This window comes from Fusarium pseudograminearum, chromosome 2 (genome assembly GCF_000303195.2).
Source record: "Fusarium pseudograminearum CS3096 chromosome 2, whole genome shotgun sequence".
NCBI lineage: Eukaryota > Fungi > Ascomycota > Sordariomycetes > Hypocreales > Nectriaceae > Fusarium > Fusarium pseudograminearum.
In genome coordinates, this window is record NC_031952.1 from 6082108 (window position 1) to 6104711 (window position 22604).

The 22604-nt window shown below is 48.2% G+C and overlaps 10 protein-coding genes across 10 annotated transcripts, besides 1 other annotated feature; 7 read left to right on the forward strand and 3 right to left on the reverse strand.

Moving 5' to 3' along the window:
* Window positions 1-4: 4 nt before the first annotated feature.
* Window positions 5-91: a repeat region.
* A 486-nt stretch (window positions 92-577) lies between these two features.
* On the forward strand, window positions 578-2727 carry FPSE_04585 (uncharacterized protein; the record flags this gene model as incomplete). The annotated part of the gene is made up of 5 exons (XM_009257703.1): window positions 578-611; window positions 668-1388; window positions 1776-2063; window positions 2196-2290; window positions 2336-2727. 5 exons carry the CDS (start codon window positions 578-580, stop codon window positions 2725-2727), a joined length of 1530 nt encoding a protein of 509 aa, XP_009255978.1.
* Window positions 2728-3449: 722 nt separating this feature from the next.
* Window positions 3450-4058, forward strand: FPSE_04584 (uncharacterized protein; the record flags this gene model as incomplete). The annotated part of the gene is made up of 1 exon (XM_009257702.1): window positions 3450-4058. The coding sequence occupies one exon, from the start codon at window positions 3450-3452 to the stop codon at window positions 4056-4058; it is 609 nt and encodes a 202-aa protein (XP_009255977.1).
* Window positions 4059-4529: 471 nt separating this feature from the next.
* FPSE_04583 (uncharacterized protein) lies at window positions 4530-5438 on the reverse strand (the record flags this gene model as incomplete). Its single annotated transcript, XM_009257701.1, has 2 exons — window positions 4530-5233; window positions 5288-5438. The coding sequence occupies 2 exons, from the start codon at window positions 5436-5438 to the stop codon at window positions 4530-4532; spliced, it is 855 nt and encodes a 284-aa protein (XP_009255976.1).
* A 1103-nt stretch (window positions 5439-6541) lies between these two features.
* Window positions 6542-7406, forward strand: FPSE_04582 (uncharacterized protein; the record flags this gene model as incomplete). Its single annotated transcript, XM_009257700.1, has 4 exons — window positions 6542-6668; window positions 6726-6794; window positions 6849-7364; window positions 7402-7406. The coding sequence occupies 4 exons, from the start codon at window positions 6542-6544 to the stop codon at window positions 7404-7406; spliced, it is 717 nt and encodes a 238-aa protein (XP_009255975.1).
* Window positions 7407-8144: 738 nt separating this feature from the next.
* On the forward strand, window positions 8145-9341 carry FPSE_04581 (uncharacterized protein; the record flags this gene model as incomplete). The annotated part of the gene is made up of 2 exons (XM_009257699.1): window positions 8145-8492; window positions 8541-9341. 2 exons carry the CDS (start codon window positions 8145-8147, stop codon window positions 9339-9341), a joined length of 1149 nt encoding a protein of 382 aa, XP_009255974.1.
* A 484-nt stretch (window positions 9342-9825) lies between these two features.
* FPSE_04580 (uncharacterized protein) lies at window positions 9826-11503 on the reverse strand (the record flags this gene model as incomplete). The annotated part of the gene is made up of 3 exons (XM_009257698.1): window positions 9826-10729; window positions 10779-11210; window positions 11262-11503. 3 exons carry the CDS (start codon window positions 11501-11503, stop codon window positions 9826-9828), a joined length of 1578 nt encoding a protein of 525 aa, XP_009255973.1.
* Window positions 11504-12018: 515 nt separating this feature from the next.
* On the reverse strand, window positions 12019-13085 carry FPSE_04579 (uncharacterized protein; the record flags this gene model as incomplete). The annotated part of the gene is made up of 3 exons (XM_009257697.1): window positions 12019-12459; window positions 12508-12864; window positions 12918-13085. The coding sequence occupies 3 exons, from the start codon at window positions 13083-13085 to the stop codon at window positions 12019-12021; spliced, it is 966 nt and encodes a 321-aa protein (XP_009255972.1).
* Window positions 13086-14647: 1562 nt separating this feature from the next.
* Window positions 14648-15390, forward strand: FPSE_04578 (uncharacterized protein; the record flags this gene model as incomplete). The annotated part of the gene is made up of 2 exons (XM_009257696.1): window positions 14648-15156; window positions 15222-15390. The coding sequence occupies 2 exons, from the start codon at window positions 14648-14650 to the stop codon at window positions 15388-15390; spliced, it is 678 nt and encodes a 225-aa protein (XP_009255971.1).
* Window positions 15391-16582: 1192 nt separating this feature from the next.
* On the forward strand, window positions 16583-18629 carry FPSE_04577 (uncharacterized protein; the record flags this gene model as incomplete). The annotated part of the gene is made up of 4 exons (XM_009257695.1): window positions 16583-16979; window positions 17029-17236; window positions 17296-17505; window positions 17567-18629. 4 exons carry the CDS (start codon window positions 16583-16585, stop codon window positions 18627-18629), a joined length of 1878 nt encoding a protein of 625 aa, XP_009255970.1.
* A 2180-nt stretch (window positions 18630-20809) lies between these two features.
* On the forward strand, window positions 20810-22083 carry FPSE_04576 (uncharacterized protein; the record flags this gene model as incomplete). Its single annotated transcript, XM_009257694.1, has 2 exons — window positions 20810-21013; window positions 21073-22083. 2 exons carry the CDS (start codon window positions 20810-20812, stop codon window positions 22081-22083), a joined length of 1215 nt encoding a protein of 404 aa, XP_009255969.1.
* Between the last annotated feature and the right edge of the window lie 521 nt (window positions 22084-22604).

Here is a 22604-nt window from a genome sequence, read left to right on the forward strand (position 1 = left end):
GGGATCCCGTCCGCTCTCCCATAGATAAGCTGGTAAGGGGCGGATTAGTAGTTGGGTCGGTGACGACCAGCGAATCCCCGCTGTTGTATGTAATTCTTTTGCCATTTTTGCCATTTGGGCTGTTAGACATCAAGTCTACTAGACTTTTCATGTCATCCAATGTGGTGGAAATTGATATTATCTGCTGTTACTGAGGGTACCACAAAGATATCTTATTTGCTTTCTGCTAGGGTAGTTACTTCATTGGTCGACATCCGCGGCTCATCACAGAACTAACATCTAGATAGTTTAAGAGACCGTCACACTGATAACCAAATGGGACCACAGTTTGGACCAACGCCTAGTTCACCCAATTCCACTGTAGTCGAATGAAATGTGGCGTAACTCCGTTGTAATACCACCGTTCGAAGCATGGTTCTGAGTCCTACAACGGATTTTAACTCCAAGTTCCCGTTAACTCCGCCAACATCAACAATACAGGGAGGATGCGGCAACTACTACTTATACCATGCCAAGCCGGAGCACAATTATCTCTTTATGCCACTGAACCGCTTCAGTAGCAACTCCTTTTCTCACAATGTCCAAGTACAAGAAATTCGTTCTAATCACTGGTAAGTAGAGCTTGTCCAAATTACCATCTAACTACATTGTTGAGTTTAATTCCTAGGCGCCAACCAGGGCGTCGGTTATGAAACCGCCAAGAATTTACTTCTATCATCCGTTGATTACCACGTCATAATTGGTAGTCGAGACGAAGCCAAAGGGGAGGCGGCAGCGACTGAACTTCGGTCGCTGGAAAACATCAAAGGGACAGTCTCTAGTATCCAAATCGATGTGACGGACGATTCATCTGTTGATGCTGCAGCTCGCAATCTCACTTCAGAATGGGGTCGGTTGGATATCCTAGTCAACAACGCTGGTATCGTCTCCATGGCCAGCCCCCCAACTCGTGAAGTATTCCGTACCGTTCTCGAAACCAATCTCATAGGAGCCCTCAGCGTTACTGAAGCTTTTCTTCCTCTCCTTCGAAAAGCTGAACACCTGCCTCCACGCCTCCTATTCGTCACTTCAAGCACAGGGTCCATCACTCACGCTGCCAACCCGGACTCGCCATACTACAATCCCTATGCCACCGAGTATCGAGCTAGCAAAGCTGGCCTGAATATGCTTATGGCGATGTATTATGCTCGACTCAGACCAGATGGCTTTTTGGTTTTTAGCGTGGATCCAGGGCTATGCGCAACCAACTTTACGCACGATGCCGAGTCCCTTAGACAGCGAGGGGCGGCCGAACCATCTGATGGAGGAGAACGAGTGGCTTGTGTTGTCAGAGGCGAAAAGGATAAAGATGTTGGGAATGTGATAGGAATTCAGGGCGTTGTCCCATGGTAGTGTTGAGTCTCCTTTTTGGATCCGTCATACTTCTTCGGGCCGCCAGATAGAATGGATGCATATGCACCATCTTAGTAGATCAGTATCGACCAGCTGCCCTTTTCGTATTTATGCACCAAGAGCCTTTGTTCATGCTAGATATGCACTGTCAGATAATATCCACAATTGCTGACAGACTACTTCAACTTCTTACTGTCGATCTGAGGCGAGCTAAGTAGTTCTCGGATGTTTAGCGGGTCGAAGAATAAGCAGACCTCACTTCCACCAAAGTCTGAAGGCCTTAAATTGGGTCTCTTGTTTACGCCAAGGGCCTGTATCTAAGTAACGGAACCCCCGCCCTTCGTTTCTTCTCGTACTTGTCTACATCATATACACACTGACAGGATTATGGTTCTAACGTGGTTCGTCACCGGCTGCTCTAGCGGCTTTGGCGAGTCCTTTGTTCGTCAACTTCGTGCTGCAGGTGACAACGTTATAGCAACAGGACGAAATGCCCAGACAAAGCTTTCTCATTTGGAAGACACTGGTGCAGCAATTATGGACCTTGATGTTGCAGCACCCCCTGGAGTCATCAAGGCCAAGATAGACGAGGCCTGGGGTATTTACAACGGAATCAACGTGGTCGTAAACAACGCCGGTTTTATTCTCAGTGGACCCTTTGAAGAGCAGAGGTTAGTACTCGGGCCTGGTGATTGATGCGACTGACAAAAGAGCAGCCAAGAGGATATGGATAGGTCGTTCCAGGTCAATCTGCATGGTCCCTTGAACATAACTCGCGCAATCCTACCTCACTTCAAAGACAGAAAGTCAGGAACATTGCTTTATGTCAGTTCTCAAGCTGCTTGGCACTCTGATCCCGGCGCGTCCAGTTACTGCGCCAGCAAGTTCGCATTAGAAGGTAAGCCCCCTTGTACAACACATAATTCCATTGCTAAGATGCTAGGTGCCGTGGAATGTCTCGCGAAAGAACTCGCTATAGTAGCACCAACCCTGACGGTCCTCATTGTTGAGCCAGGATACTGTCGTACGCCCGTCTTTGACAAAGTGCAGTATGTTACAGGGAGTGTGCCCGACTACTCTCAGTTCAACGAAGCAGTTCGAGGTGGTGTGGCTACGTTGTCAGCGACATCTCCGGGGAATCCAGATATGGCAGTTGCTCGAATGATTGAGTTGGCGAAGGGGACTGGGTTTGCAGAGGGAAAAACGATGCCTCTGCGCATACCACTAGGTTCAGACTGCTGGGAGAGAATTAAGGCAAAGTGTGAAGAGACATTGGAGATATGCAACGAGTGGGAGGGTGCAGCGAGGAGTATTGACTATAAGATAGAAGCATAAACTCAAGATATACATCTCGAACTTGCTCTTACATGGTCAATTTATCCTTCAGGCGCTGGCCAATACATCATAGCCAACAAGTCTCCCCCAATATCTTGAAAGAGAATACAGTCGCAAAAGATGTGTCAAATGCAAAAAGGTAGAGAGAGCCACAGCTGCAATTGACAAAAGAAAGGGTCTGGCCGGGGATTGAACCCGGGACCTCTCGCAAGCAATGCTATAGGGTTTTCCCTAAGCGAGAATCATACCACTAGACCACCAGACCAGTGAATTTCAGATATAAAGGAAAGATCGAAATCAAAAATATGAAGCAATTACAGTTATTTAGCATGTCATAAGGTTTCTTCTCCCTTGACCCCAGACTAGGAAAAAGTCAATCTTACTTGGGCAGGCTTTTGGAAACGTGGGAGCCCACCAAATGCCTTTACGGACCAATGAGGGCATATACCCGTGATTGGTATTTTGGTGAGGTTTCGCTATTCCCTGCTCGGATCACGATTAATTGACAATCTTAGCGCGCGGGTGCCTGACAGAAGATACCCTCAGACAACACCACGATACCAGACTAACCCACTCGAGACTGGCTTGTCTCCTTTTCTCATTTCCTTTCCATTTCCTTTTCTCTTTCACGATCATTTGTATATCCCATACTTACGCTCGTTAATATCTCTTCGCATCATCAACTTTGTGTGTGTCCTTCATTCTCTTCTACACCATCCAACATGTCTACCACTCGCTTCTCCACGTCGCTCCCTCTTCCCGGTTATGGCAGCCAGTCTCTCGTCGCCGAAGTCCTTGGCGCCGACGCCACAGCGACCACTTACGTCTTGAACTGCCCCCCTGGCACCGATGGCAACGACTGTGGCACCTACAACAACACAGTAACTGTTGGACCCTGGGGAAGCAAGACTATCCCGGCTGGCGCCGCCACCACAGGGAATCTGGACATCTTCATCACGATGCCATCTGACGACGAGGATGATTGGAAGATGTCTGTTCACTGCAAGATGTCCCACACCGTAGCTAAGGCTTGCACCACCATCAACCTAGGTGGAAATGATGATGGATCTCCCACTGCCACCGTCACCGCTTCTGATGAGCTGGAAATGTTCGACCTAACTTACGCGCCTGTCGTCATTACCGCTGGTTTGGACATTCTTAACGCCAAGCACACTGGTGTTCCAGAAGCCAGCGCCACCACTACCAAGGGTTCTGAAGGGGGTGCTGCTACTGCTACACCTACAACTACTTCTGGCGCCTCGACGCGCTTTACACGTGTTTTTGGAGCCATGTCTGTTGCTGGAATTGCTGCTTCTGTTCTTTTGTTCTAGAAGGAAAATTAAGTTGGGTTACATGTCACCCAGTAATTTATTCCCCTCGCCTAACGTTGATCTACCCACATAATCGCGTGAAGACTACAGATATACCCCAGATCCAAATAAATCCAAAATTGACTTTTATAACGACGCCTCCTTGACTTGCATCGCGGTGGATCTAAATATAGATTCTGCCAACTCTCTATGAACGACATGTTACACATGCAACACCTCGAAAACCATGCAGATAGTAGAAACAGAAATACCAAATAAATCAGCATAAGAATACAGGGTATATGAGGTGGCAAGTCTTTCAAGATAAATGCCCCTAATAGTACAGTGTCCGTAGTTCAATAATAATACAGGGCATATAAAACCAGAGCCAAAACCAAAACCAAAACCAAAACTCCACACAAATAATCACCAGCTCAGCTCTATTCACCAACCTTCTACGTCGGCCAGCTGGTGATGCATCCTTACCAGAACCTATGCAAACCTCGCAGCCATCTCCAGGACAAAGGGATCAGGATTCTCCTGGGCCCAGTTCTTCCAGAACTGGGGGCTGTCGAGTAAGCTCATGTCAAGGCTGACAAAATCGTAGTTGTCAGCATTGGCGCCCTGAGCAGGATTTTGCTGATTTGTCAAGAAACCCTGATGCTGAGGGTGATTGTGAGAGCGAAGGGGAAGGCTGGCAGGGAGGCCAAAGCCAGGAGTGGGAGCGGGTGCGAAAGCGGGTGCGACCGAGGGGACAACGTGATCGACAGTAGCCAGTATCTGCTGATTCGACTGGGGGAAAAGATTGGCCATGTTGTAGCTCATGGCATTAGCGGGCATCGGCATGGCATCGACCTGGAAATTAGCCATACCCCCAGACACGGGTCCTGGCTGTTGGAAACCCCATGTCTGGTTCAAGAACATATTTGGGTTCTCCTGCGAGAACCCATTGCCCTGGGTCATCGGCTGCATACCTAGACCTTGGCCCTGACTTGACCGCTTTCGTGCTCCCTCCTTGTAATGGAGGGCTACCCGGCGGTCGCGCAGCTCCTTATCTTTGCGCTTTGTATGCCCGACCTTTACCTTTGTCTCTGGCAAAAAGGTGCCGTCTCGGAGGATGAGGGCTGGGATAGTGGCTGTCCCCCTCGCAGCCCCCTTAGGACGGCCCGACCTCTTCCCCAGAACAATCAGCATCCCTAAAAGTAGAGTTAGATGGAACGTGACTGGAAGGGGACAGTTGGATCTCCTACCTGAATGCGTGGGATCGCACTTTGACCTAGTTCGATGGCCATCGTAGCACCGCTCACAACAGACCTTATGCCCGCCGTGCATACGACCATACCAGTCTTCTGATGAGGCGCTTGAGGCGCTGGATCGTCTGGAGCTATTAGGACTAGACATGGTTGATGGCTATTGTTCAATGTTAGCGAGTGTGGAAGAGGGGTGGTGGTAGATACTTTTCGAGCTTTCGATTATAGAAGCCGATTGTGTGGGTTGGTAGAGATAGCTAGGAGTGTTGTGGTAGCTATGGTTGTGGGTGATGTGCGGCGCTGATATGATGTTCAGTGCGGGTGTGATGTTCGGTGTAGAGTAGTGTGTGGAGTGGTGTAGGATAGAAACCAGAAATCAGAGGGATGAGCTTTTGTTATATAGTAGGAAATACAGGAAAGTTCAAGATTCTTAACTTTTTGTGCGGTAGGTACGAAGTACTTGCCATAAAAATGGCCGAGTTGTATTTTTTGTTAGCCACCGAGTGTGGAAGTGGTTGGGCGTCTCTGCCTAGGAAATGGGTACACTGTGGCGATGAGATCTCTTACAGTTTGACTACAGACTCAATTTACTATACTACTTGGATTTGTCTAGGTATTCTTAGTTGTTCCTCGAGTTCTCTGTTACAGAAAAGTGGTCTTGTACAATGTGAACGATGGGGATGGAAGCCCACAGCATACCTTGGTTGTGCCTGACCATTCATCTTAACAAAGTATTTTGTCAAAGACAAAGGTTCAGCTTGTCACACACCAAAGCCTGTTTTTCAAATCCTTGGGCTAAAATATAGGTGAAAAATCTTTCCTCTTGTTAGGGGATACGTGATGAAGGGGTTCTCGGAGTCATGTGCATAGCAGAGCCTTACCCAACGGTCATAAGCCACACAAGATTCAATACACAATGCACACTGGCTAATTTAACTTGAGATAAACGCACAGCATCAACTATATATCTGAATCTAAACTTTCATAACTCCCCTCACAAGAGTGTATGCCTATTTTTAGGTATGTGAGCGGGGACTTCTGTGTTGAAATTGTGAGAAAATAGACTGCCTAAAGTAAAAAGACAGTACAATTCTTATTGAGAAAACTTTGCTCTTGTCCTGACCACACGGAAAGTACTCGATAGTGAAGGTTGTCCGTCTTCTCTAGAGCATCTATTTAAACAACCCATCTTTCCTCTTTTCTCATCTTCCTATGAACCAACTTACACATCATTTGCAAACCACTATACACACCATGACAAAGGTAAAGAGAGACGCAAATGGTAACACCATCTTCCGAAAGGACTCCCTCGGGCGAAAGATCGCCTGTATAAACTGCATTAACAACCATCGGTCCTCAAACTGCCTGCCCTCACACAATAGTAAGTAACCGTGTCTTACACTTGCACCTCTCGCACTACAAGCTAACAGGTTTACAGATGATGTCAGGGTAGTTGATGGTGTGGGTCGGAAGAAAGGGAGCAAGAACCTCCTCCCCAAGGATAGTCGTACGTGCATGTCTTTGATTTCTATATTCTCTATCGACGCTAACTATGTCACAGAAAAGGCCAAACACAAGGTCAAGAAGCCCGCCTGTCCTCAAAAGGGTAACCAGGGCAGGAGTTTACCGCTGCAGAACCTCCAGCTAGAGAACATAGTGCAGGTCCAGCCTGCCATCATCCTCCAGGCTGTTCATCAGCCTGTACAAGTTGGGGTGTTCCTGCAGCAGGACATATTTGAGGCTCTGCCTCAAGTGAACAATGTCCATCCTCAACCTGTGGTGAATAACATGCACGCTCATCCTCGAGCGTGCAATTTTTATTCTCCACTTGGGATGGACAATAGGGTTGCTCAGCCCCCAGCTTCCCTTTCTCGCCCTTCACCTGTAGTAGACAACGGGCATGCTGCTTTCCAGTCCGTGGTCAACTGCCAAGTGGCTCCCGAGTTCAAAGCCATCCTGAATCATTGGAACTCGCTTGGGCTTAGCTTGGTGGACAGTGTGAATGTTCCCCAACATTGGGGGCAAATGTCAGCTACCCATGGCAGTGGCTTGAACGCAGGTGGGACATATTTCCCAGGTACTTTATAGTAATTAACAGTATTGTATGGACATAGATTGAGCTTTTGTTTCTGAAACATTTGCTTCATGAATCTTGATAATTGTAGTTTTATGAATAAATTCTTTTGGATGTCTTCTTTCTATTACTAACCACATTCATCTAAACTTTGATTAACCAAGTCCAGTGATCAAGACGGAATCATGGGCCTCATCTCCGGAGTCGCCAAAGTCTCTCTCGGTCTCAAAGTGGATGGCGGAACCTGAGGCTCCGATCCCCACCCTGACTCACTGAGTCTGTACGTATACCATGTTATGGTTCTATTCTCTCCCTAGCAATCATACGGCTTTAACTCTTCTGAATTGATCATGTGCATTTTCGCTTTGCCCCAGCCACGGAATATGCTCTTCCGTCGTCAGTTACGGTTCGGCCTCAAGAGCGAAATTTCCCATATGGAGGTGCCCTCCGGTTTTTGGATGTCTTCCTTCTCAAGGTATAGCGGATCACTTCCTGGAACTACTACGGATTGCGGGCCGGATTGCGGGCCGGATCTCGGTTGTTTAGACTGCTGTGTGTTATTTGGCTTGGCTTAGGCGATCGAATGATGGGGCCACGGATGCTACACTTTGAATTCCGGAGCCAAAGTCTTTGACGGTCCATCGGGATATGGGGAACTTACCGGGGTAAGAGATCATTTTAGATATTCACGTTAGGCAGATATAAAGACCAGCGAATTCCTCGTTGAAATTGGCTCCTCAGTTGAGCACGACACCCTCGAGATCAACCCCCGCATCAGTCATCATGAAGTCCCTCCTCGCCCTCGGTCTCTTCGCAGGTCTCTCCGTCGCCCAAAGCTCAGCCTGGGCTCAATGCGGCGGTGAAGGCTTCTCTGGTTCCACATCCTGCGTCTCGGGCTACAAGTGCACCGTCGTCAACCAGTGGTACAGCCAGTGCCAGCCCGGCACTGCTGAGCCTCCCTCTACTACCCTCAAGACTACCACCGGCGGTGGCTCTACTCCCACTGGAACACCTGGCGATGGAAAGTTCCTCTGGGCTGGTGTCAACGAGGCTGGTGGTGAGTTCGGAGAGAAGAACCTGCCTGGTACTTGGGGCAAGGACTTTATCTTCCCCGACCCTGCTGCTGTCGACGTAAGTACACGACTTCACATCACCATGACACTTTCTAACATACTGTAGACCCTCATTTCTCAGGGCTACAACACCTTCCGTGTGCAGCTCAAGATGGAGCGTGCTAACCCCAGCGGCTTGACTGGCGCCTACGACCAGGCTTACATCAAGAACCTCACCTCTATTGTCAACCACATCACTGGCAAGGGAGCCACGGTTCTCCTCGACCCTCACAACTACGGCCGCTTCTTCGACAAGATCATCACCTCCACCTCTGACTTCCAGACCTGGTGGAAGAACTTTGCTACTATGTTCAAGAGCAACAGCCGCATCATGTTCGACACCAACAACGAGTACCACACCATGGACCAGACCCTCGTTCTCAACCTCAACCAAGCCGCTATCAACGGTATCCGCGCTGCTGGTGCCACTCAGTACATCTTCGTCGAAGGCAACCAGTGGTCCGGCGCCTGGTCGTGGCCCGACGTCAACGACAACATGAAGGCTCTGACGGACCCCGAGAACAAGCTCATCTACGAGATGCACCAGTACCTCGACTCTGACAGCTCTGGCACCTCGCCCAACTGTGTTTCCACTACCATCGGTGTCGAGCGTCTTCAGGCTGCTACCAAGTGGCTCCGTGCCAACAAGAAGATCGGCATGATCGGAGAGTTTGCTGGTGGTCCCAATGAGACCTGCAAGACTGCTGTCAAGAACATGCTTGACTTCATGAAGGCCAACACTGATGTCTGGAAGGGCTTCACCTGGTGGTCTGCTGGTCCTTGGTGGGGTGACTACATGTACAGCTTCGAGCCTCCCAGTGGTTCTGCGTACCAGTACTACAACTCCCTTCTCAAGACTTATGTCTAAGAGTTGACGAGTTTGAGAATTCGAAAAGACAGACGTCAAACAAAAATGACGTATCAAAGCGTTTTGGAGGATATCTTTTCAGCCGTTTTTAATTAAACGCTGTCCCCTTTAGTCCAGTACATAGGCACTTGGCCACTTTCTGTATATATTTTTATCAGTACAAATCTTTCACTATCGAATCGTTTCTCGTCCGTTTACAGTACATTTTCTTGTCACATGTGATCTGCCGACTGTATTATTTGTATCATGGTGAAGCCTACGCCTTCCTAACACTCATCGCGTTTTTCCACTTTATGCGTATGTCAACGACCCAATTCTCGATTAGGGTTATGCTTTTGCAGTCTTTATGTTTCACTGATACGCCCACTTTGATACCATGCTGTGGCGCGTGACCAAATGACGCAATCCTTAGGCTTTCTTTACACAGTACAGTTTTCGAAAACCCTAAGACTTCCTAAGACTTCCTAAGACTTCCTAAGACTTCCTAAGACTTGAACGACCACTGAGTCTCCTGCCACCCCAGCCTCCTCTCTATTCTTACTCCGAACCCTGCGCCGTCATTCACGGGCCTTACAGCAGCTTGTGAGAAACTACAGTCAACACTAGCCGGAAGTTTAGGACCATCCGGCAGTATGACATCAAAGCCTGCCAGTAGACAAGCTACCAGTCCTAGATTCTCAGCAAAGGCAAAGTTTCGCCCAGGGCAAAGGTTGCGTCCACCACCAAACGCGATAAAGGCCGAACGACGCGTCTTTTCCACGTCATTATTGTCCTTGGTCTCGATGAAACGATCTGGTCGGAAGGTGGATGCGTCTTCGCCCCAGGCATCGAGGTTGTGACTCACTGCAGCAGACACCTGAACATTCTCGCCCTTTTTCAAAAGATACGAGTTGCCTTTGTTGTCTGTTACTGTCGTGTCTTCGAGGACGCGTCGGTTGCCCGTTGCCTGGTTGCTCACGCGCAGAGACTCCCGGTAACAACTGACAAGCAAGGGACAATTCACATCCAAGATTGACACGTCAATAACGGCCTTATTTCCTCCATCCTTCTGTACGACTTGAGAAACTTCTTCTCTCAGTTTTTGCACTAGATCAGGTCGATTGAAGACGTTGGCAAAGAACCAGTACAGAGTGGGAATGGTGTTGGCAGTGCCCACGTGTAGGAGCGCCAGCTCGATGTGACCAACTTCCTCGTCAGGTACACCATATTTCACAAACGCGCCGGCTCTTCCCCTGACTATCTCTGCTGCATCCTCATCCTCGTAACTTCTAGCGCCATAGTACTTGCCCAGTGCCGCTTGGAGTCTCGCTCTGGCTTGATGAGCTTTGGGAGCCGTGATGGCAGGGAAGATGTTAACCAATAGCATGTTGAGGCCAGCCTCAAACGTCCTACAAGTTTGTCAGTCAAAGTTAAAACTTGGCGCTATTTGCAACACACCAGACATCTTCTAGTAAGCTATGATCCTGTCCCAATGGGTTCTTTGGTCCGTATAATGCTTCAGAGGTTGCCATAGTCACAAGGTCTCTCAACCAAAGCCAGAGGTTCGCATGCTCCAAGCGACCTTGTCCACTAATCTTGTTGATGTCTTTTGATATGTAGTTAAGGGCATTTGCGTTCATGCGATGGAGGTGATCCCCTGTCATGGCAGGGTGAATAGCAGCAAAGAAATCTGGTACCAGATCGGTGTTCTTGAGCTTGTATTGAACTCGATCAGACAGTAGCAGTTCTCGCTGTGCAAACTCTGCCGCAAATGGCTCAAACGAAAGTGTCTTTTTGCGATATGCAGATTGCACAATAGCTGGGTCAAATATGACGTAGAGTTTACCTCCGAGGATGGGTAGAGTTGCTATTTGTCTGTGATATTTGTCGCTGTATCTTGAGTTAGATATTTTATACTGATGCATTCGTATTCATACACACTATAACTGTTTCAAGTAGACATTCTGGTATTTCATTAAGCCGTAGAAATGCCCAACAATGGGGAATTTAGGTTTGAGCAACGGAGGCTCGCCCGTCTCAAGGGATGGCGTTGATAGTTTGTGCAATAAGACACTGACTAACAGTACGCCCAAGACGATGAAGTAGTTTCCTGGTGACTGTTGAAAGTCTTCAGCTATAAAGCTGAGGAATCCACTTGGACCGGCTCTTGGATTGGCAGCCATGTTTAATATTTTCGTTCCGCAACTGCTTTATCGGTTGCGCAAATACGCAAACGTCCGGCTTAAACCAAGCGGTAGCTGGCATATTTATATCCAAGGCCAGGGGCACTAGCAGGAGCCGTTGATGTAGTAGTGCTTATGTAGGAGTGACATTGGTGCTTGGTCATCCCTACTGAGGCGTTGAAACTTGACGTGGTAAGATTTTAAAGCGAAATCGCCAAAGCAACGTCAGGGTCTGAGAATATCAGAAAGGTTGGCCGCTCAAGGGCTAACCCTTAGTAGGATAGATCTCTCCCTTCAACCAGTTCTTGTACCCCATAGTGAAGCCAACGGATGAGGCGCATTCGCATTCGCTTCACACCACCGGTTTGAATGTGGATGTAGGAATACTTTGACTACAATAAATAGTGGTATTGGTATTAAAGATTACGCCTCGCTAATGTACTTTTGATAACAACTTCAAAATGCGTATGCAGCCATGAGATTATCCTTTTATGCAACTGTTCGTGCTGTCTCAACTACGCCAACTCATGCCGTTGATAACCATTCGGCAACTCGGCAGGCCTCTGTTCTTGTGGCATCTCAGCAACACCGGGCATTTTCTCGGGCGAATAGTAAGAATGCACTCCATCATCCGGCGACGCAACGATAGGTGAGTTGTTGTGCTTGTTGTCTGAAGGGTCCGAAGCAACGGGGCTGTGTTTGCGCTTGTTGCGCCGCCAGAAAAAGAATCCTGCCAGGGCTAGAGCGACGACAGCGAGTGTGATGGCTACTGAAATACCGGCAACCGCACCAGAGGATAAACCATTGTTTCCGCTATCTTCACTACTGCTGTCTTTGTTGCTTGATTCGTTGTTTGGAGGGTCGGATGTGGCGGTCGCTTTCGAGTTGGAGGCTGTCGTGCCGGCTGTCGTGCCGGCTGTGGTAGCAGTACTACCGCCTGTTGATTCAGGTGGCGGCTGAATGCTTTAGCAGATGTCCCATTTCCTGTTTGTAAAATGACTTACCGCGCTGTATGTGGTAGAGTACATCTCGTTGTTGACATTTCCAACGCTCTGCAACAACCAGTGTTGGCGTGGTTGTTTCCCCTCGAAGTTTGAGCTCATAAAGACTGGACCATCGGGAATACAGTCCATATTCCATTTGGTACCATTCTGCACGTTTGTTATTTTGTATGTGTCGTCTTCGCCCCATAATGACACGTCCCATTTTTGCTTGTCGGTATCATCGGTGGCCATTAGACACGGTCTCGTGCGGCGCTTCTCGTCTATAACGTCCGGTCGGTAGCATACTGAGAGCTGTTTCTTGACGGCTGTGTTGGAGCATCGTAATTGGTATCGGCCAGGCTTGTCGCCTATTTTGTGCTGCAAATTGTTAGATGTTTGTTCCATTAACTGGAAAGCAATTGGGAGCGTACAAATTGCCAGTATGAATCTTTATTGCCTGGCCATACTCGTAGATCACCACCTGGAGCAGTGGGCTGGAGCATGCTATTCAAATCTTTATCGGCTGTATCGACAGCGAGCTCGGAGATCTGGTACCACACATTGGGGTCCAGATCTGTCGCAGGTTCCAAGGTAGACATTTTGGGAACAGGTGGGTTTGTAGCAATTGGAAAGGCTCAAGATGGGTTGAAGCAAGAGCAAAAGCTGAGAGGAGAAGGGAGCAAAAGAGTTGAGCGATGGAGTGGATATGGAACGCGGACAATAGAGCTCAGACTAAGCAGGGTAGGGCTGAATTACAGTACTAATTTCACTAACGAGTCCACTTAGCCAGATTATTTATGGAAATATACCAGGTTGATTGGCTTGTGTTTGCTGTGCTCGGCGGCAATCTTGTCCAAAGATTGGATGATGAATGGTTGCCAAGTGTTTGATGTTGAGTTCAAAGTGGGAAATCGCGCTGTCAGCCTTGTCCCCTTTATTTCTGTTCCACATTCAAAGGCGCAGTTACATTGATGCTCACAACTAAGTAAGCAATTCATTCAAGTTCCATGTCATGAAGCTGTCTAACTTTGGTGGCAGTTGGACGATACAGAGTATGTACTTTGTACGATGATCTTGCTGGTTTCAAAACGGCCCTACCCCCAAGAGGTACCCATCCAATAAGATTACTGTGGCTGGATGCATGTCAGACAGGATCACTACTTAATTACCCGACTCTTCAGGGGAATGTCAGCTGATGTCATCAACGTAGCAGGTTTTAAAGGTGAAAATTAGGATCATGTAGGTGATGAGCGACAAAGCTAAGGGCATTGTACCTGGTCTCGATACGATAAACTACGTTAGAAGCTTAATTACAGCTCCCTCTATTCACCAAGAAAACCTCGGGATCGATCGACGATGCGATCGAACGGCTACACCAAGGTTTGACAAGATGGAACTCCGTATCCGTAGGGCTACACGTGGGAGAGGAGACACGCTAATATTAAATCCGGCGGATGGTCAACCATGGATCTCCTTGTAAATGTCATCTCTTACTATGGAGTACTTGACTGCCCCGGTATCGGGTAGGTATGGTCAATGAAGGGAATAAAGCGACCTCAATGAGTCAAGTATAGCCGGACACTTGTGTCTCGTGGGTGTGCTTGTATCAGAGGTGCCATATTGAAGTATTGTTATGGTTCTAGTGTTTGGAGATACGGCGGAACGACAGGCCATGATGCAAAATATAGTCGACTATATTGTGGTCGAGGTATCCTGAAATAGAGTCAATGCCTTTTACTAGTTTGCGGAACCAAAGATGCGGAACCACAGATACGGCCTCAAACCTAGTCAGTGAAGGTCATATCGCAACCATCTAAACTAGGAACAGTTCCGCGGTTCAGCGCCCGTTGAACAGCGGACGCATATCAATTGTGGAAATATCACGGCTCAAACAAACCTCTAACGGGAATAAATCCAGCTTCCCCAGATCTCCATCCCATCAAGCCGAGGCAACTTTTCGGATAACGTAGCTCAATGGGAACATTGTCCGCTAATCGACTCGACCTCAATGACGTCTCCAAGGATCCCTGTTCGCTTATCGCGACTTTGGTGGGACACACACCGCCTTGTCTCTGGTCTGTTTGGAGCTTCAACCGTCTCACCGGTTTAGAGATAATGACAGCCATTCATCTCCTCCAACGTTGAGGTTCTGGCGTCCAGGATGAACAAGAATGTAGCATTCATTGTTTCACAGATCAGCGACATTCACTTCACAACCACCGAGCGCGATGTCCTCATACGCTTCCTCGTCTTCTCCTCTCGTCTCGCCGCGTGGTTTCTCAGTCAAAAGAATGCTTCACCGTCGACGGTGCATCGGTGGCAGCTTCTGATGCGACAGCTATCGCTCACAGCAAAGCTTCTCCGCGTCGGGAAATTCACACAGCAATTCCGCTTTGCCGCACGGAGCTTAACGGGTAGACACCAGGACCTTTTCCTGGGGTACGTTACTGTGATTCGCCAACTGTTAACGGCTGTGTACATGACATGCGATAACGCAACGGTGCTCAATAGCATCGGTTTCGTCCCCTGGAAGGGAGCCAAGACGTTGGAAAGGAGAGCCTTTCGGGTATGGTTTGCCGCAGGTGTTTGCGGGCTTGTTGTGCAGGTGTACTGCCTGTACCAATTGAAGACATCAGATGCCAATGATCAAGGTGATAGGCAGTCTCTCTTGTAAGCATCGCCCTCCTCCTATCACATGCGCCGCATGACAGCTGACGTGATTGACAACGCCGCAGTCGAAAGACGGCCAGCAAGCTCCAATTAGTGTCTAGTCTCTGTGATATCACCGTCTCATCAGCGGCTGCAGGGCTCGTTCAGTGGGATGAAGGTGTCGTTTGCGCCAGTGGGACGCTGAGTAGTCTGATTGCCATCTACACGCAGTGCAAACCATCACTAAAGCGATGACTAACCTTGTGAAATAATTATCATCTGCCGTTGATTAGATGGTAATGAAGCGGAATTAGAGTTCTTGGCGACACTCGGGTGTCATTCCCCAAGAGGAACTTGTTCTACACTGAGGCATTAGTTAGCTCCAGCAGAATGGCACCATTAAAAAGTCTATTGCCGACTTCGGAGGCTAGCAGCAATAGTTTGACCCTGGTTGGGTCTGCAATGTCGTTTATTATTACTTTCTATTTATCCACGATAAATTGTAAACCTGGTGATGAATGGTTATCTGACGAGGTACTCTGTAATATATGACCAAGTCTCTTGGATATCCTGGACTTGTCAGTATCCAATCACATGGTAAATGGATCAATTGATGCGTGATTATCGCCACAGCACCTCGAGATAGATTAGATACAGTGGAATTACTGGTCAGGGTCTGGACCTCAAACCCCTGAAACCCTCCCAGCCCAGCACGCGACAGCATCCAACGACCTTCCTTGTCTGGGCAACGCAACGTCAAGCCCTCTTGATTGTGTGTCCTAAAACGTTTAAAGCCTTTTCTTCTGGCATGAATGTCCAGACACACTAAAAACTTGACAGACCAATCTACTCCTGCCAAGAGAATTTGACATGGCTTGGCCTTGCCGGAACACAGCACGCCACTGAAGGAGAAATACCCCTAGAGGGGTCTAGCGAGGGCAGCTTTCCCATGCAGGGGGCTTTGAATGTGGCACTAGACTGGTCTAGCTAGCACTGAGTGGTTATGTCTTCAGCCGCTGAGCTCTAGGTCACTGTCAGTCTCACGGGCCAGACCCCCAGAAGGAGCATCAGTCCCCATATTGAAGCCGACGAGGCCGAGTCCATGGTACAATTCCCCTCGTTTTGTGTCGATAGTTATCATCTGCTTATTTCCCCATCGAATATCTGTCGATCTCTTCCCTCTTTCTTCACTCCTCTTTTACTGTCTTTTGCTTTCATGTACAATTTGCCATGTGGACTCACGGACCATCTATGAATATCCCCGTTGAGTTTTATAATTAATTACCTGCATTGTCCTTGTCACTGTCCGTCTCAAAGACTAGACTCCACAGCCTTAACCTTGGCGGACCCTCACGATCTTTTCGCCTTTATTTCTCTCTCTTCTCTCTCTTCTCTCTTTTCTCCAATCTTTTAACTTGTCGCGCGCATTGTGAAACAACCTCTCACAATGTCACATGACATTAAGAAGACGACCGACATCAAAGTCGAGGTCGCTCTCGCCCGCGATGTCGAAGCCATCGAGATGAACGACATGAGTGCATCGTCGTCGCAATACAAGGATGACGGCAACAACAACACCACTAAAGCCTGGGCTGTCTCAGTGCCCAGCTCAGAGGAACAGTCCAAAGAACAGAGCGATTGGTTAGATGGCTTTCGAAGGGCCGATCGACGAAAGATGAAGAAGGGTTGGGATAAACAATACCAGTCTGAGGAAGCACCCCAAATGCCGGGTGATAACAGATACTTTGACATAAGAGCTGCCAATGCAAAGACCGCGACGTCGGCGCTGGCAAGGGAATTGAAGGGAAGGCATTTACAGATGATTGCTTTTGGTGGTGCTATTGGTATGTCCACCCATCATCGCAAACGACAAGTCTTGCTAATGGATACAAGGTACTGGTCTCTTTGTTACTTCCGGTACTGCTCTTCATGAAGGTGGCCCTGGTAGTGTTCTGATCTCATACATTGCCATCGGTGCTCTACAATACTGCACCATGCAATCGCTCGCCGAACTCGCCGTCATCTTCCCCATCGCTGGTTCATTCTCTGCCTTTTCGACACGTTTCCTCGACCCCTCATGGGGCTTTGCCATGGGATGGAAGTAAGTCATCGATTGCATCATTGAAGCTATATCGAGTAGTGGGGTGCTGACCAAACCAGTTACTGTCTCCAATGGCTCTTCACTCTACCTCTCGAGATTATCGCCGGCGCTTTTACTATTACTTACTGGAATGAGGGCATCACCAAGTCCGTCTTTGTGGTCATTTTCCTTGCTGCCATTTTCGTCATCAACCTCTTTGGCGTAAAAGCCTACGGTGAAGCCGAATTCGTCTTTTCAACCATCAAAGTCACTGCTATCGTCGCATTTATGTACGTGTCTCCCACCCCCATGAGTCTCTTTATCAAGCTCATTGACTAACAAACCCTTTAGCCTTCTTGGAATTGTCATCAACATTGGAGGCGAACCTACAGGAAGCTACATCGGAGGTCGCTATTGGGTTGACCCAGGCTTCTTCAATAACGGCTTCAAAGGCTTCTGTTCCGTGCTAGTCACATCATGCTTCTCATTCACCGGCACAGAACTTATCGGATTAGCAGCAGCTGAGACAGCCAACCCTCGCAAGTCCCTACCCAGCGCCATCAAGCAGGTCTTTTGGCGCATCACCCTCTTCTACATCGTCTCCCTCATGCTCGTCAGTCTTTTGGTTCCTCACAACGACCCTCGTATCCTCGACGCCAGCTCCTCCAACTCTGCCGCCTCACCCTTCGTTGTTGCCATTGAAACAATGGGAACGACAGTCTTACCAAGTGTAATGAACGCCGTCATTCTTATCGCCGTCATTAGTGTTGGCAACTCCTCTGTTTTCGGTTCTTCGCGAACGCTGGCTGCTCTTGCAGACCAATCTATGGCGCCAGCCATCTTCTCCTACGTTGATAAGCAGGGTCGTCCGTTGGTGGCTATCATCTTTGCCTCTTGTGTCGGATTGTTGGCTTTTATTGTTGACTTGAAGGCCCAAAATGTTATCTTCAACTGGTTGTTGTCTGTTAGTTCTCTTGCGACGCTGTTTACCTGGGGCAGCATTTGCCTTACACATATCCGATTCCGCAAGTCCTGGGCCCATGCATCGCATACTCTGGAGCAATTGCCCTTCCGCGCACGATCAGGCACCGCTGGATCATGGTTCGCTCTCTGCGGATACACGCTTATCCTGCTGAGCCAAGTCTGGACGGCTGTTTCGCCTGTTGAGATGAAGGCGGACGCAACAACGGGAGATATTGTGCAGAATGTCTTCCTTCGACTAATGGCTGTTCCCATTGTTCTTGTCATGTACGTCGGCCATAAGCTTTGGTACCGAACGAGCTTTGTCAAGTTGGAGGATATAGATATCCAGACGGGACGAAGATACTACCGTGTGCATTTGATGAATGAGGAGGACAGGGAAGCGAGAGGGGCATGGCCTCTGTGGAAGAAGATCTATCGCCAAGTCTGCTAGCGGATTTAAATATATCTCTTTGTTGTTATTTCAGTAGCCTTTGATCTCACTTGCATTAATACCAGATGTGCCAGCTTTATCTGCAAACCATAATGCCCAACGATGTGACCATTACCTGTCATGCTCTATTGACGTGATGTCTGCTTTGCATGTCATGCATGTGATCTGGTTTCGTAGTGTGTGGCTTTGAAGGCATTGCTTGCTCTTCTGTTGTCACATGAAAGTTGAATCCAAGTAAAGAAGGTACAAAACCCATTGTTACTAAGAATGAGAGACAGACCACACTTTATGGCCCATTTATCGAGTCCCCATCCTGCAGGAAACCCCTGAAGTACCGACAGAAGCCGTTGTAAGCCCCAAGAAGAGGAATGTACCCCTGGTCAGTTCAAAAGTTCGTGCAAACTTTACGCATAAACTTTATATATGCAGTATTGCGGCGTCTAATGAAACTATTCTTCTATGTTTAATAGGATTCTCCTGTTGATTCAAGTGAAGTGGGGAGTCAAGCCAATCTTTTGGTACAGATGCGGATCCGTTTATTGTTGCAACGAGCATTCGTTATCGTAAGGTGTAACTTGGTAATAAAGAGAATCGCCGAGTTTCGTTGTAAACAAAAAGCAAAACAAATGTGAAGGAGACTGGAAACGGGTCTTGCAAAATCCTACTGGTGGAACTACAGTTGTTGTCGAAGACTGCAAAAGCCTGCTGCAGCACATAACCCAGCGTACCAAACTATACTCGCCGATGTTAAGAGATCTCCAAGTCTTCCAGGGGACATTCCATTCTATCAAATATCACCAATGCCCGGTTCGTGGAGTGTCTAGCACATGGCGGTAACAGGAAGTCTAGTCTAGTTAAGCTTTGTCGTACGGGAACGAATGACCCAAGAGTCTGATTTAAAGTGACATTAAGTCGCTTACTACGTCTCGTATCTTTGCAGCCATATTCTCAGTTACCCTGGGACCAATCTTAAAAGACCAAGTAAGATGGGAGCAAATACTTTAACCGAGTACCTGGATATCTTTTTACCCAGTAACTGAGTGCTTGAGCCGTGCGTTAGCCTTGTTATCTTGTTCCAGGAACCACAAATCCTGTCCCGCTTGGACATTCCCTTCTTCCCGCTTCCGCAATGCAACCTTGGAATTTCTTGGCTGAAACGGTTCAGCAAGGCTCTGTGATCCAATCGACATGGATGCAGGGACGCCACAGAACTCATTCGCCATTCTCGTTCCGAGCTCTAGAACCAACAGCAATAACAAGATCGTGATATTATATGACCAGAGCGATATCATGGAACGATCTGGGTTGAGGCTCCTGCTGGATACCAATACGAGCTCTCATCCAAACAACGACCTCTTTAGCAATTTCAGTGGCATTTTTACAGCTTAGATACAGCAAGAGATCACCAAGACCCAACAGAGGCTCCTCCAAATATGGGCACGGCTCCGAGGCCAGTCTCATCCGGATCGTCTCAGGCAAACGCAAACTTCGGGTGATTTGCCGGATTTCCCGCCAGAACCTGAACTTGACTGGAAGAAGGGTTCTCGGTTAGAGCCATTGATTTCCCTCGGTTATTAGCACTGTCACCTCGACTGGGAACCCTTGCCTACCTTGCAGCAACGACAATGGTTTCACTCAAGTTCAGATTTTGAAGAAAACAACCAGGTCAACTTCCTGATCTAGATGTCAAGAAACACTGAGTACAGAACTTCGCCTGCCACTTAACAAGAGCTGCGGTCTCTTATACTATTCAGTCAAACTCTCCGTCCCCCCTCGCGGGAAATTTCGTCTCACTGCGCCGCTCAGTCCTTGCAGCGAATCCTACGGATTGCAGTAGCTGCTTGGCGTTGTCCTCTTAATGAAAGCCTGCATGCATGTCACTTGTGCTACAAGCAGGCCTCATTCCAGCACTCTTCGGAGTCACGGTGCAGCGACAGATATTTTGTGAAGCACATGTGCAACAGTAAAGACAATGGAAATTAGAAATCTGTAACACAAAGGTCTCAGTGCTGAAAATCCCGGTACTTTGGATTAGATACAAATATGTATAACATGTCGCTTTCTGGATCGAGATTCTAATAATTGCTGCTTCTTTTTCTTCTTCTTGGCTGTTGGTTTCTCCTTTCTTTTTCTTGAACCTTGACCTTTGGATTCGATTGTTGTTGAGATATACATTGGGCATGTCAGGCCCTTTAACACCTCCCAGCGATGGGAGTCCCTACTTCCCCATTACGGAGCGCTCCGCGAGCCTTGCGAGAATACATATCGGTGTTACCTCGCCTCTGATTGCCATTGCGTTGATCATGTTCGTGGCGAGGATATGGTTGAGGGTGAGGCCGGCTTGGAGGATTAGTTGGGAGGATTATAGCATGACGATCGGGGTGGTAAGTTACCGGCTGACACAGATTTTATGGTTCACGGTCACTGACTGAGATTACTTCAGGCTGCTGCTTGTGTAGACTTTGGCTTTTTGATACCTCAAATGATCACACAACCTACGCTCATAACCGAAGAGCAACGAATATGGACACGAAAATACTCCTTCCTCGCGATCCCGGTATGGGGCATCGCCATGATGTTCATCAAAGTCAGCATTGCAATGATGATGCTCAGGATCCAGCCAAACATGCTTTGGTGGCGCGTATTCTGCTATGTTATAATGTCTGTCCTGGTAGCTTACGGCGTCGCAAACACTTTCTTCATCCTCTTGCAATGCCGACCTTTGGAAGCATCGTGGGATGCTTCTGTGTTGCAAATGGTCGATGGAGCCAGCTGTCTCCCAATTACTGGCATTCTCATCATGTCAAATCTCGGATCTGGCATCAATATCTCGACCGATATTTTACTTTCTTTGGCACCAACATTGTTTCTATGGAAGCTAAAGCGGCCGTTGAAGGAAAAGATACTGGTCGGTGCGTTGATGGGTCTGGGAATGTTTGCAAGTATTGCCTCGATCGTCAAAGCCACCCTGGTAAAAGAATTCGGCGGATCGACAAAAGACCCATGGGCCCTCACAAACGCAATCTCAACGTGGACAGCCCTCGAGCAGATTCTTATCATGATTGCATCTTCAGCACCCTTCTTGAAACCTCTCGTTCAATCTGCTTTACATCGCATGGGATGGACATTATCGGGCACTTCAGCTGCTCGCTCAGGCTACGGTAATCACTATCGCGATATGAACGGACAGAGTGTGCGTCAGTCAAGGATCGTGACCAACAAGTCTATGACTTCTCGGAGAGATATCTACGGTGGAGACGAAGATCCGTTTGCAGTGGGAGAAAGCGCCGACGCAATCCCATTAGAATTAAAGGCCTTCGAAGGGGGGAAGGGAACAGAGAGGGATGTTGCGACAGTGAGAGGGGCGCAGGGCTCCATGACAACCAGGTCCTGGGAGTCAAGGGACGAGAGGGGGAGCATGGACAGGGAATATACACCGAGCCATGCCGTGTAGGATTTGCTATGTACTTACTAAAAATTGACTGATTCTCCGTTCTTCATTTATCCATAAAGACTGAGAGTGAAATGCACCATTGAACCAACAGACCGGAGTTTGCATACGCGAGGGATGATCCTTGACGGATCAAGCATGTGGAGTTGGGAATGCTTGCTTGCTGCGGCTAGGAGAATCGGATGATCAGGAACTCATAGCCCTGGGAACTCATCCTTGGAGACTCGGAAAACAGGGCCTGTAGAGAGCATTGAGGATGAAATTAGCAAGTCTACTTAGTGACTTTAGATCAGGCTCTTAGGTGAGTTATTCTTCACACCCCAAGGCTTATGATAGTTGATAGCTTTCCTATCTCCTCCCCATTCGTATTACCCATAAGATTGTGACCTGGCAATGACTGAGTGGCAGAATTTGCATTGCCAATTTTCCTCAAAACTTATCATTAACCGGTTGGTCCTCTCAGAGCAGGGGAGCCTAGTCGGCCGAATCCCCGGATCCTCTGGACAAGGGACACTTCCCCTGCA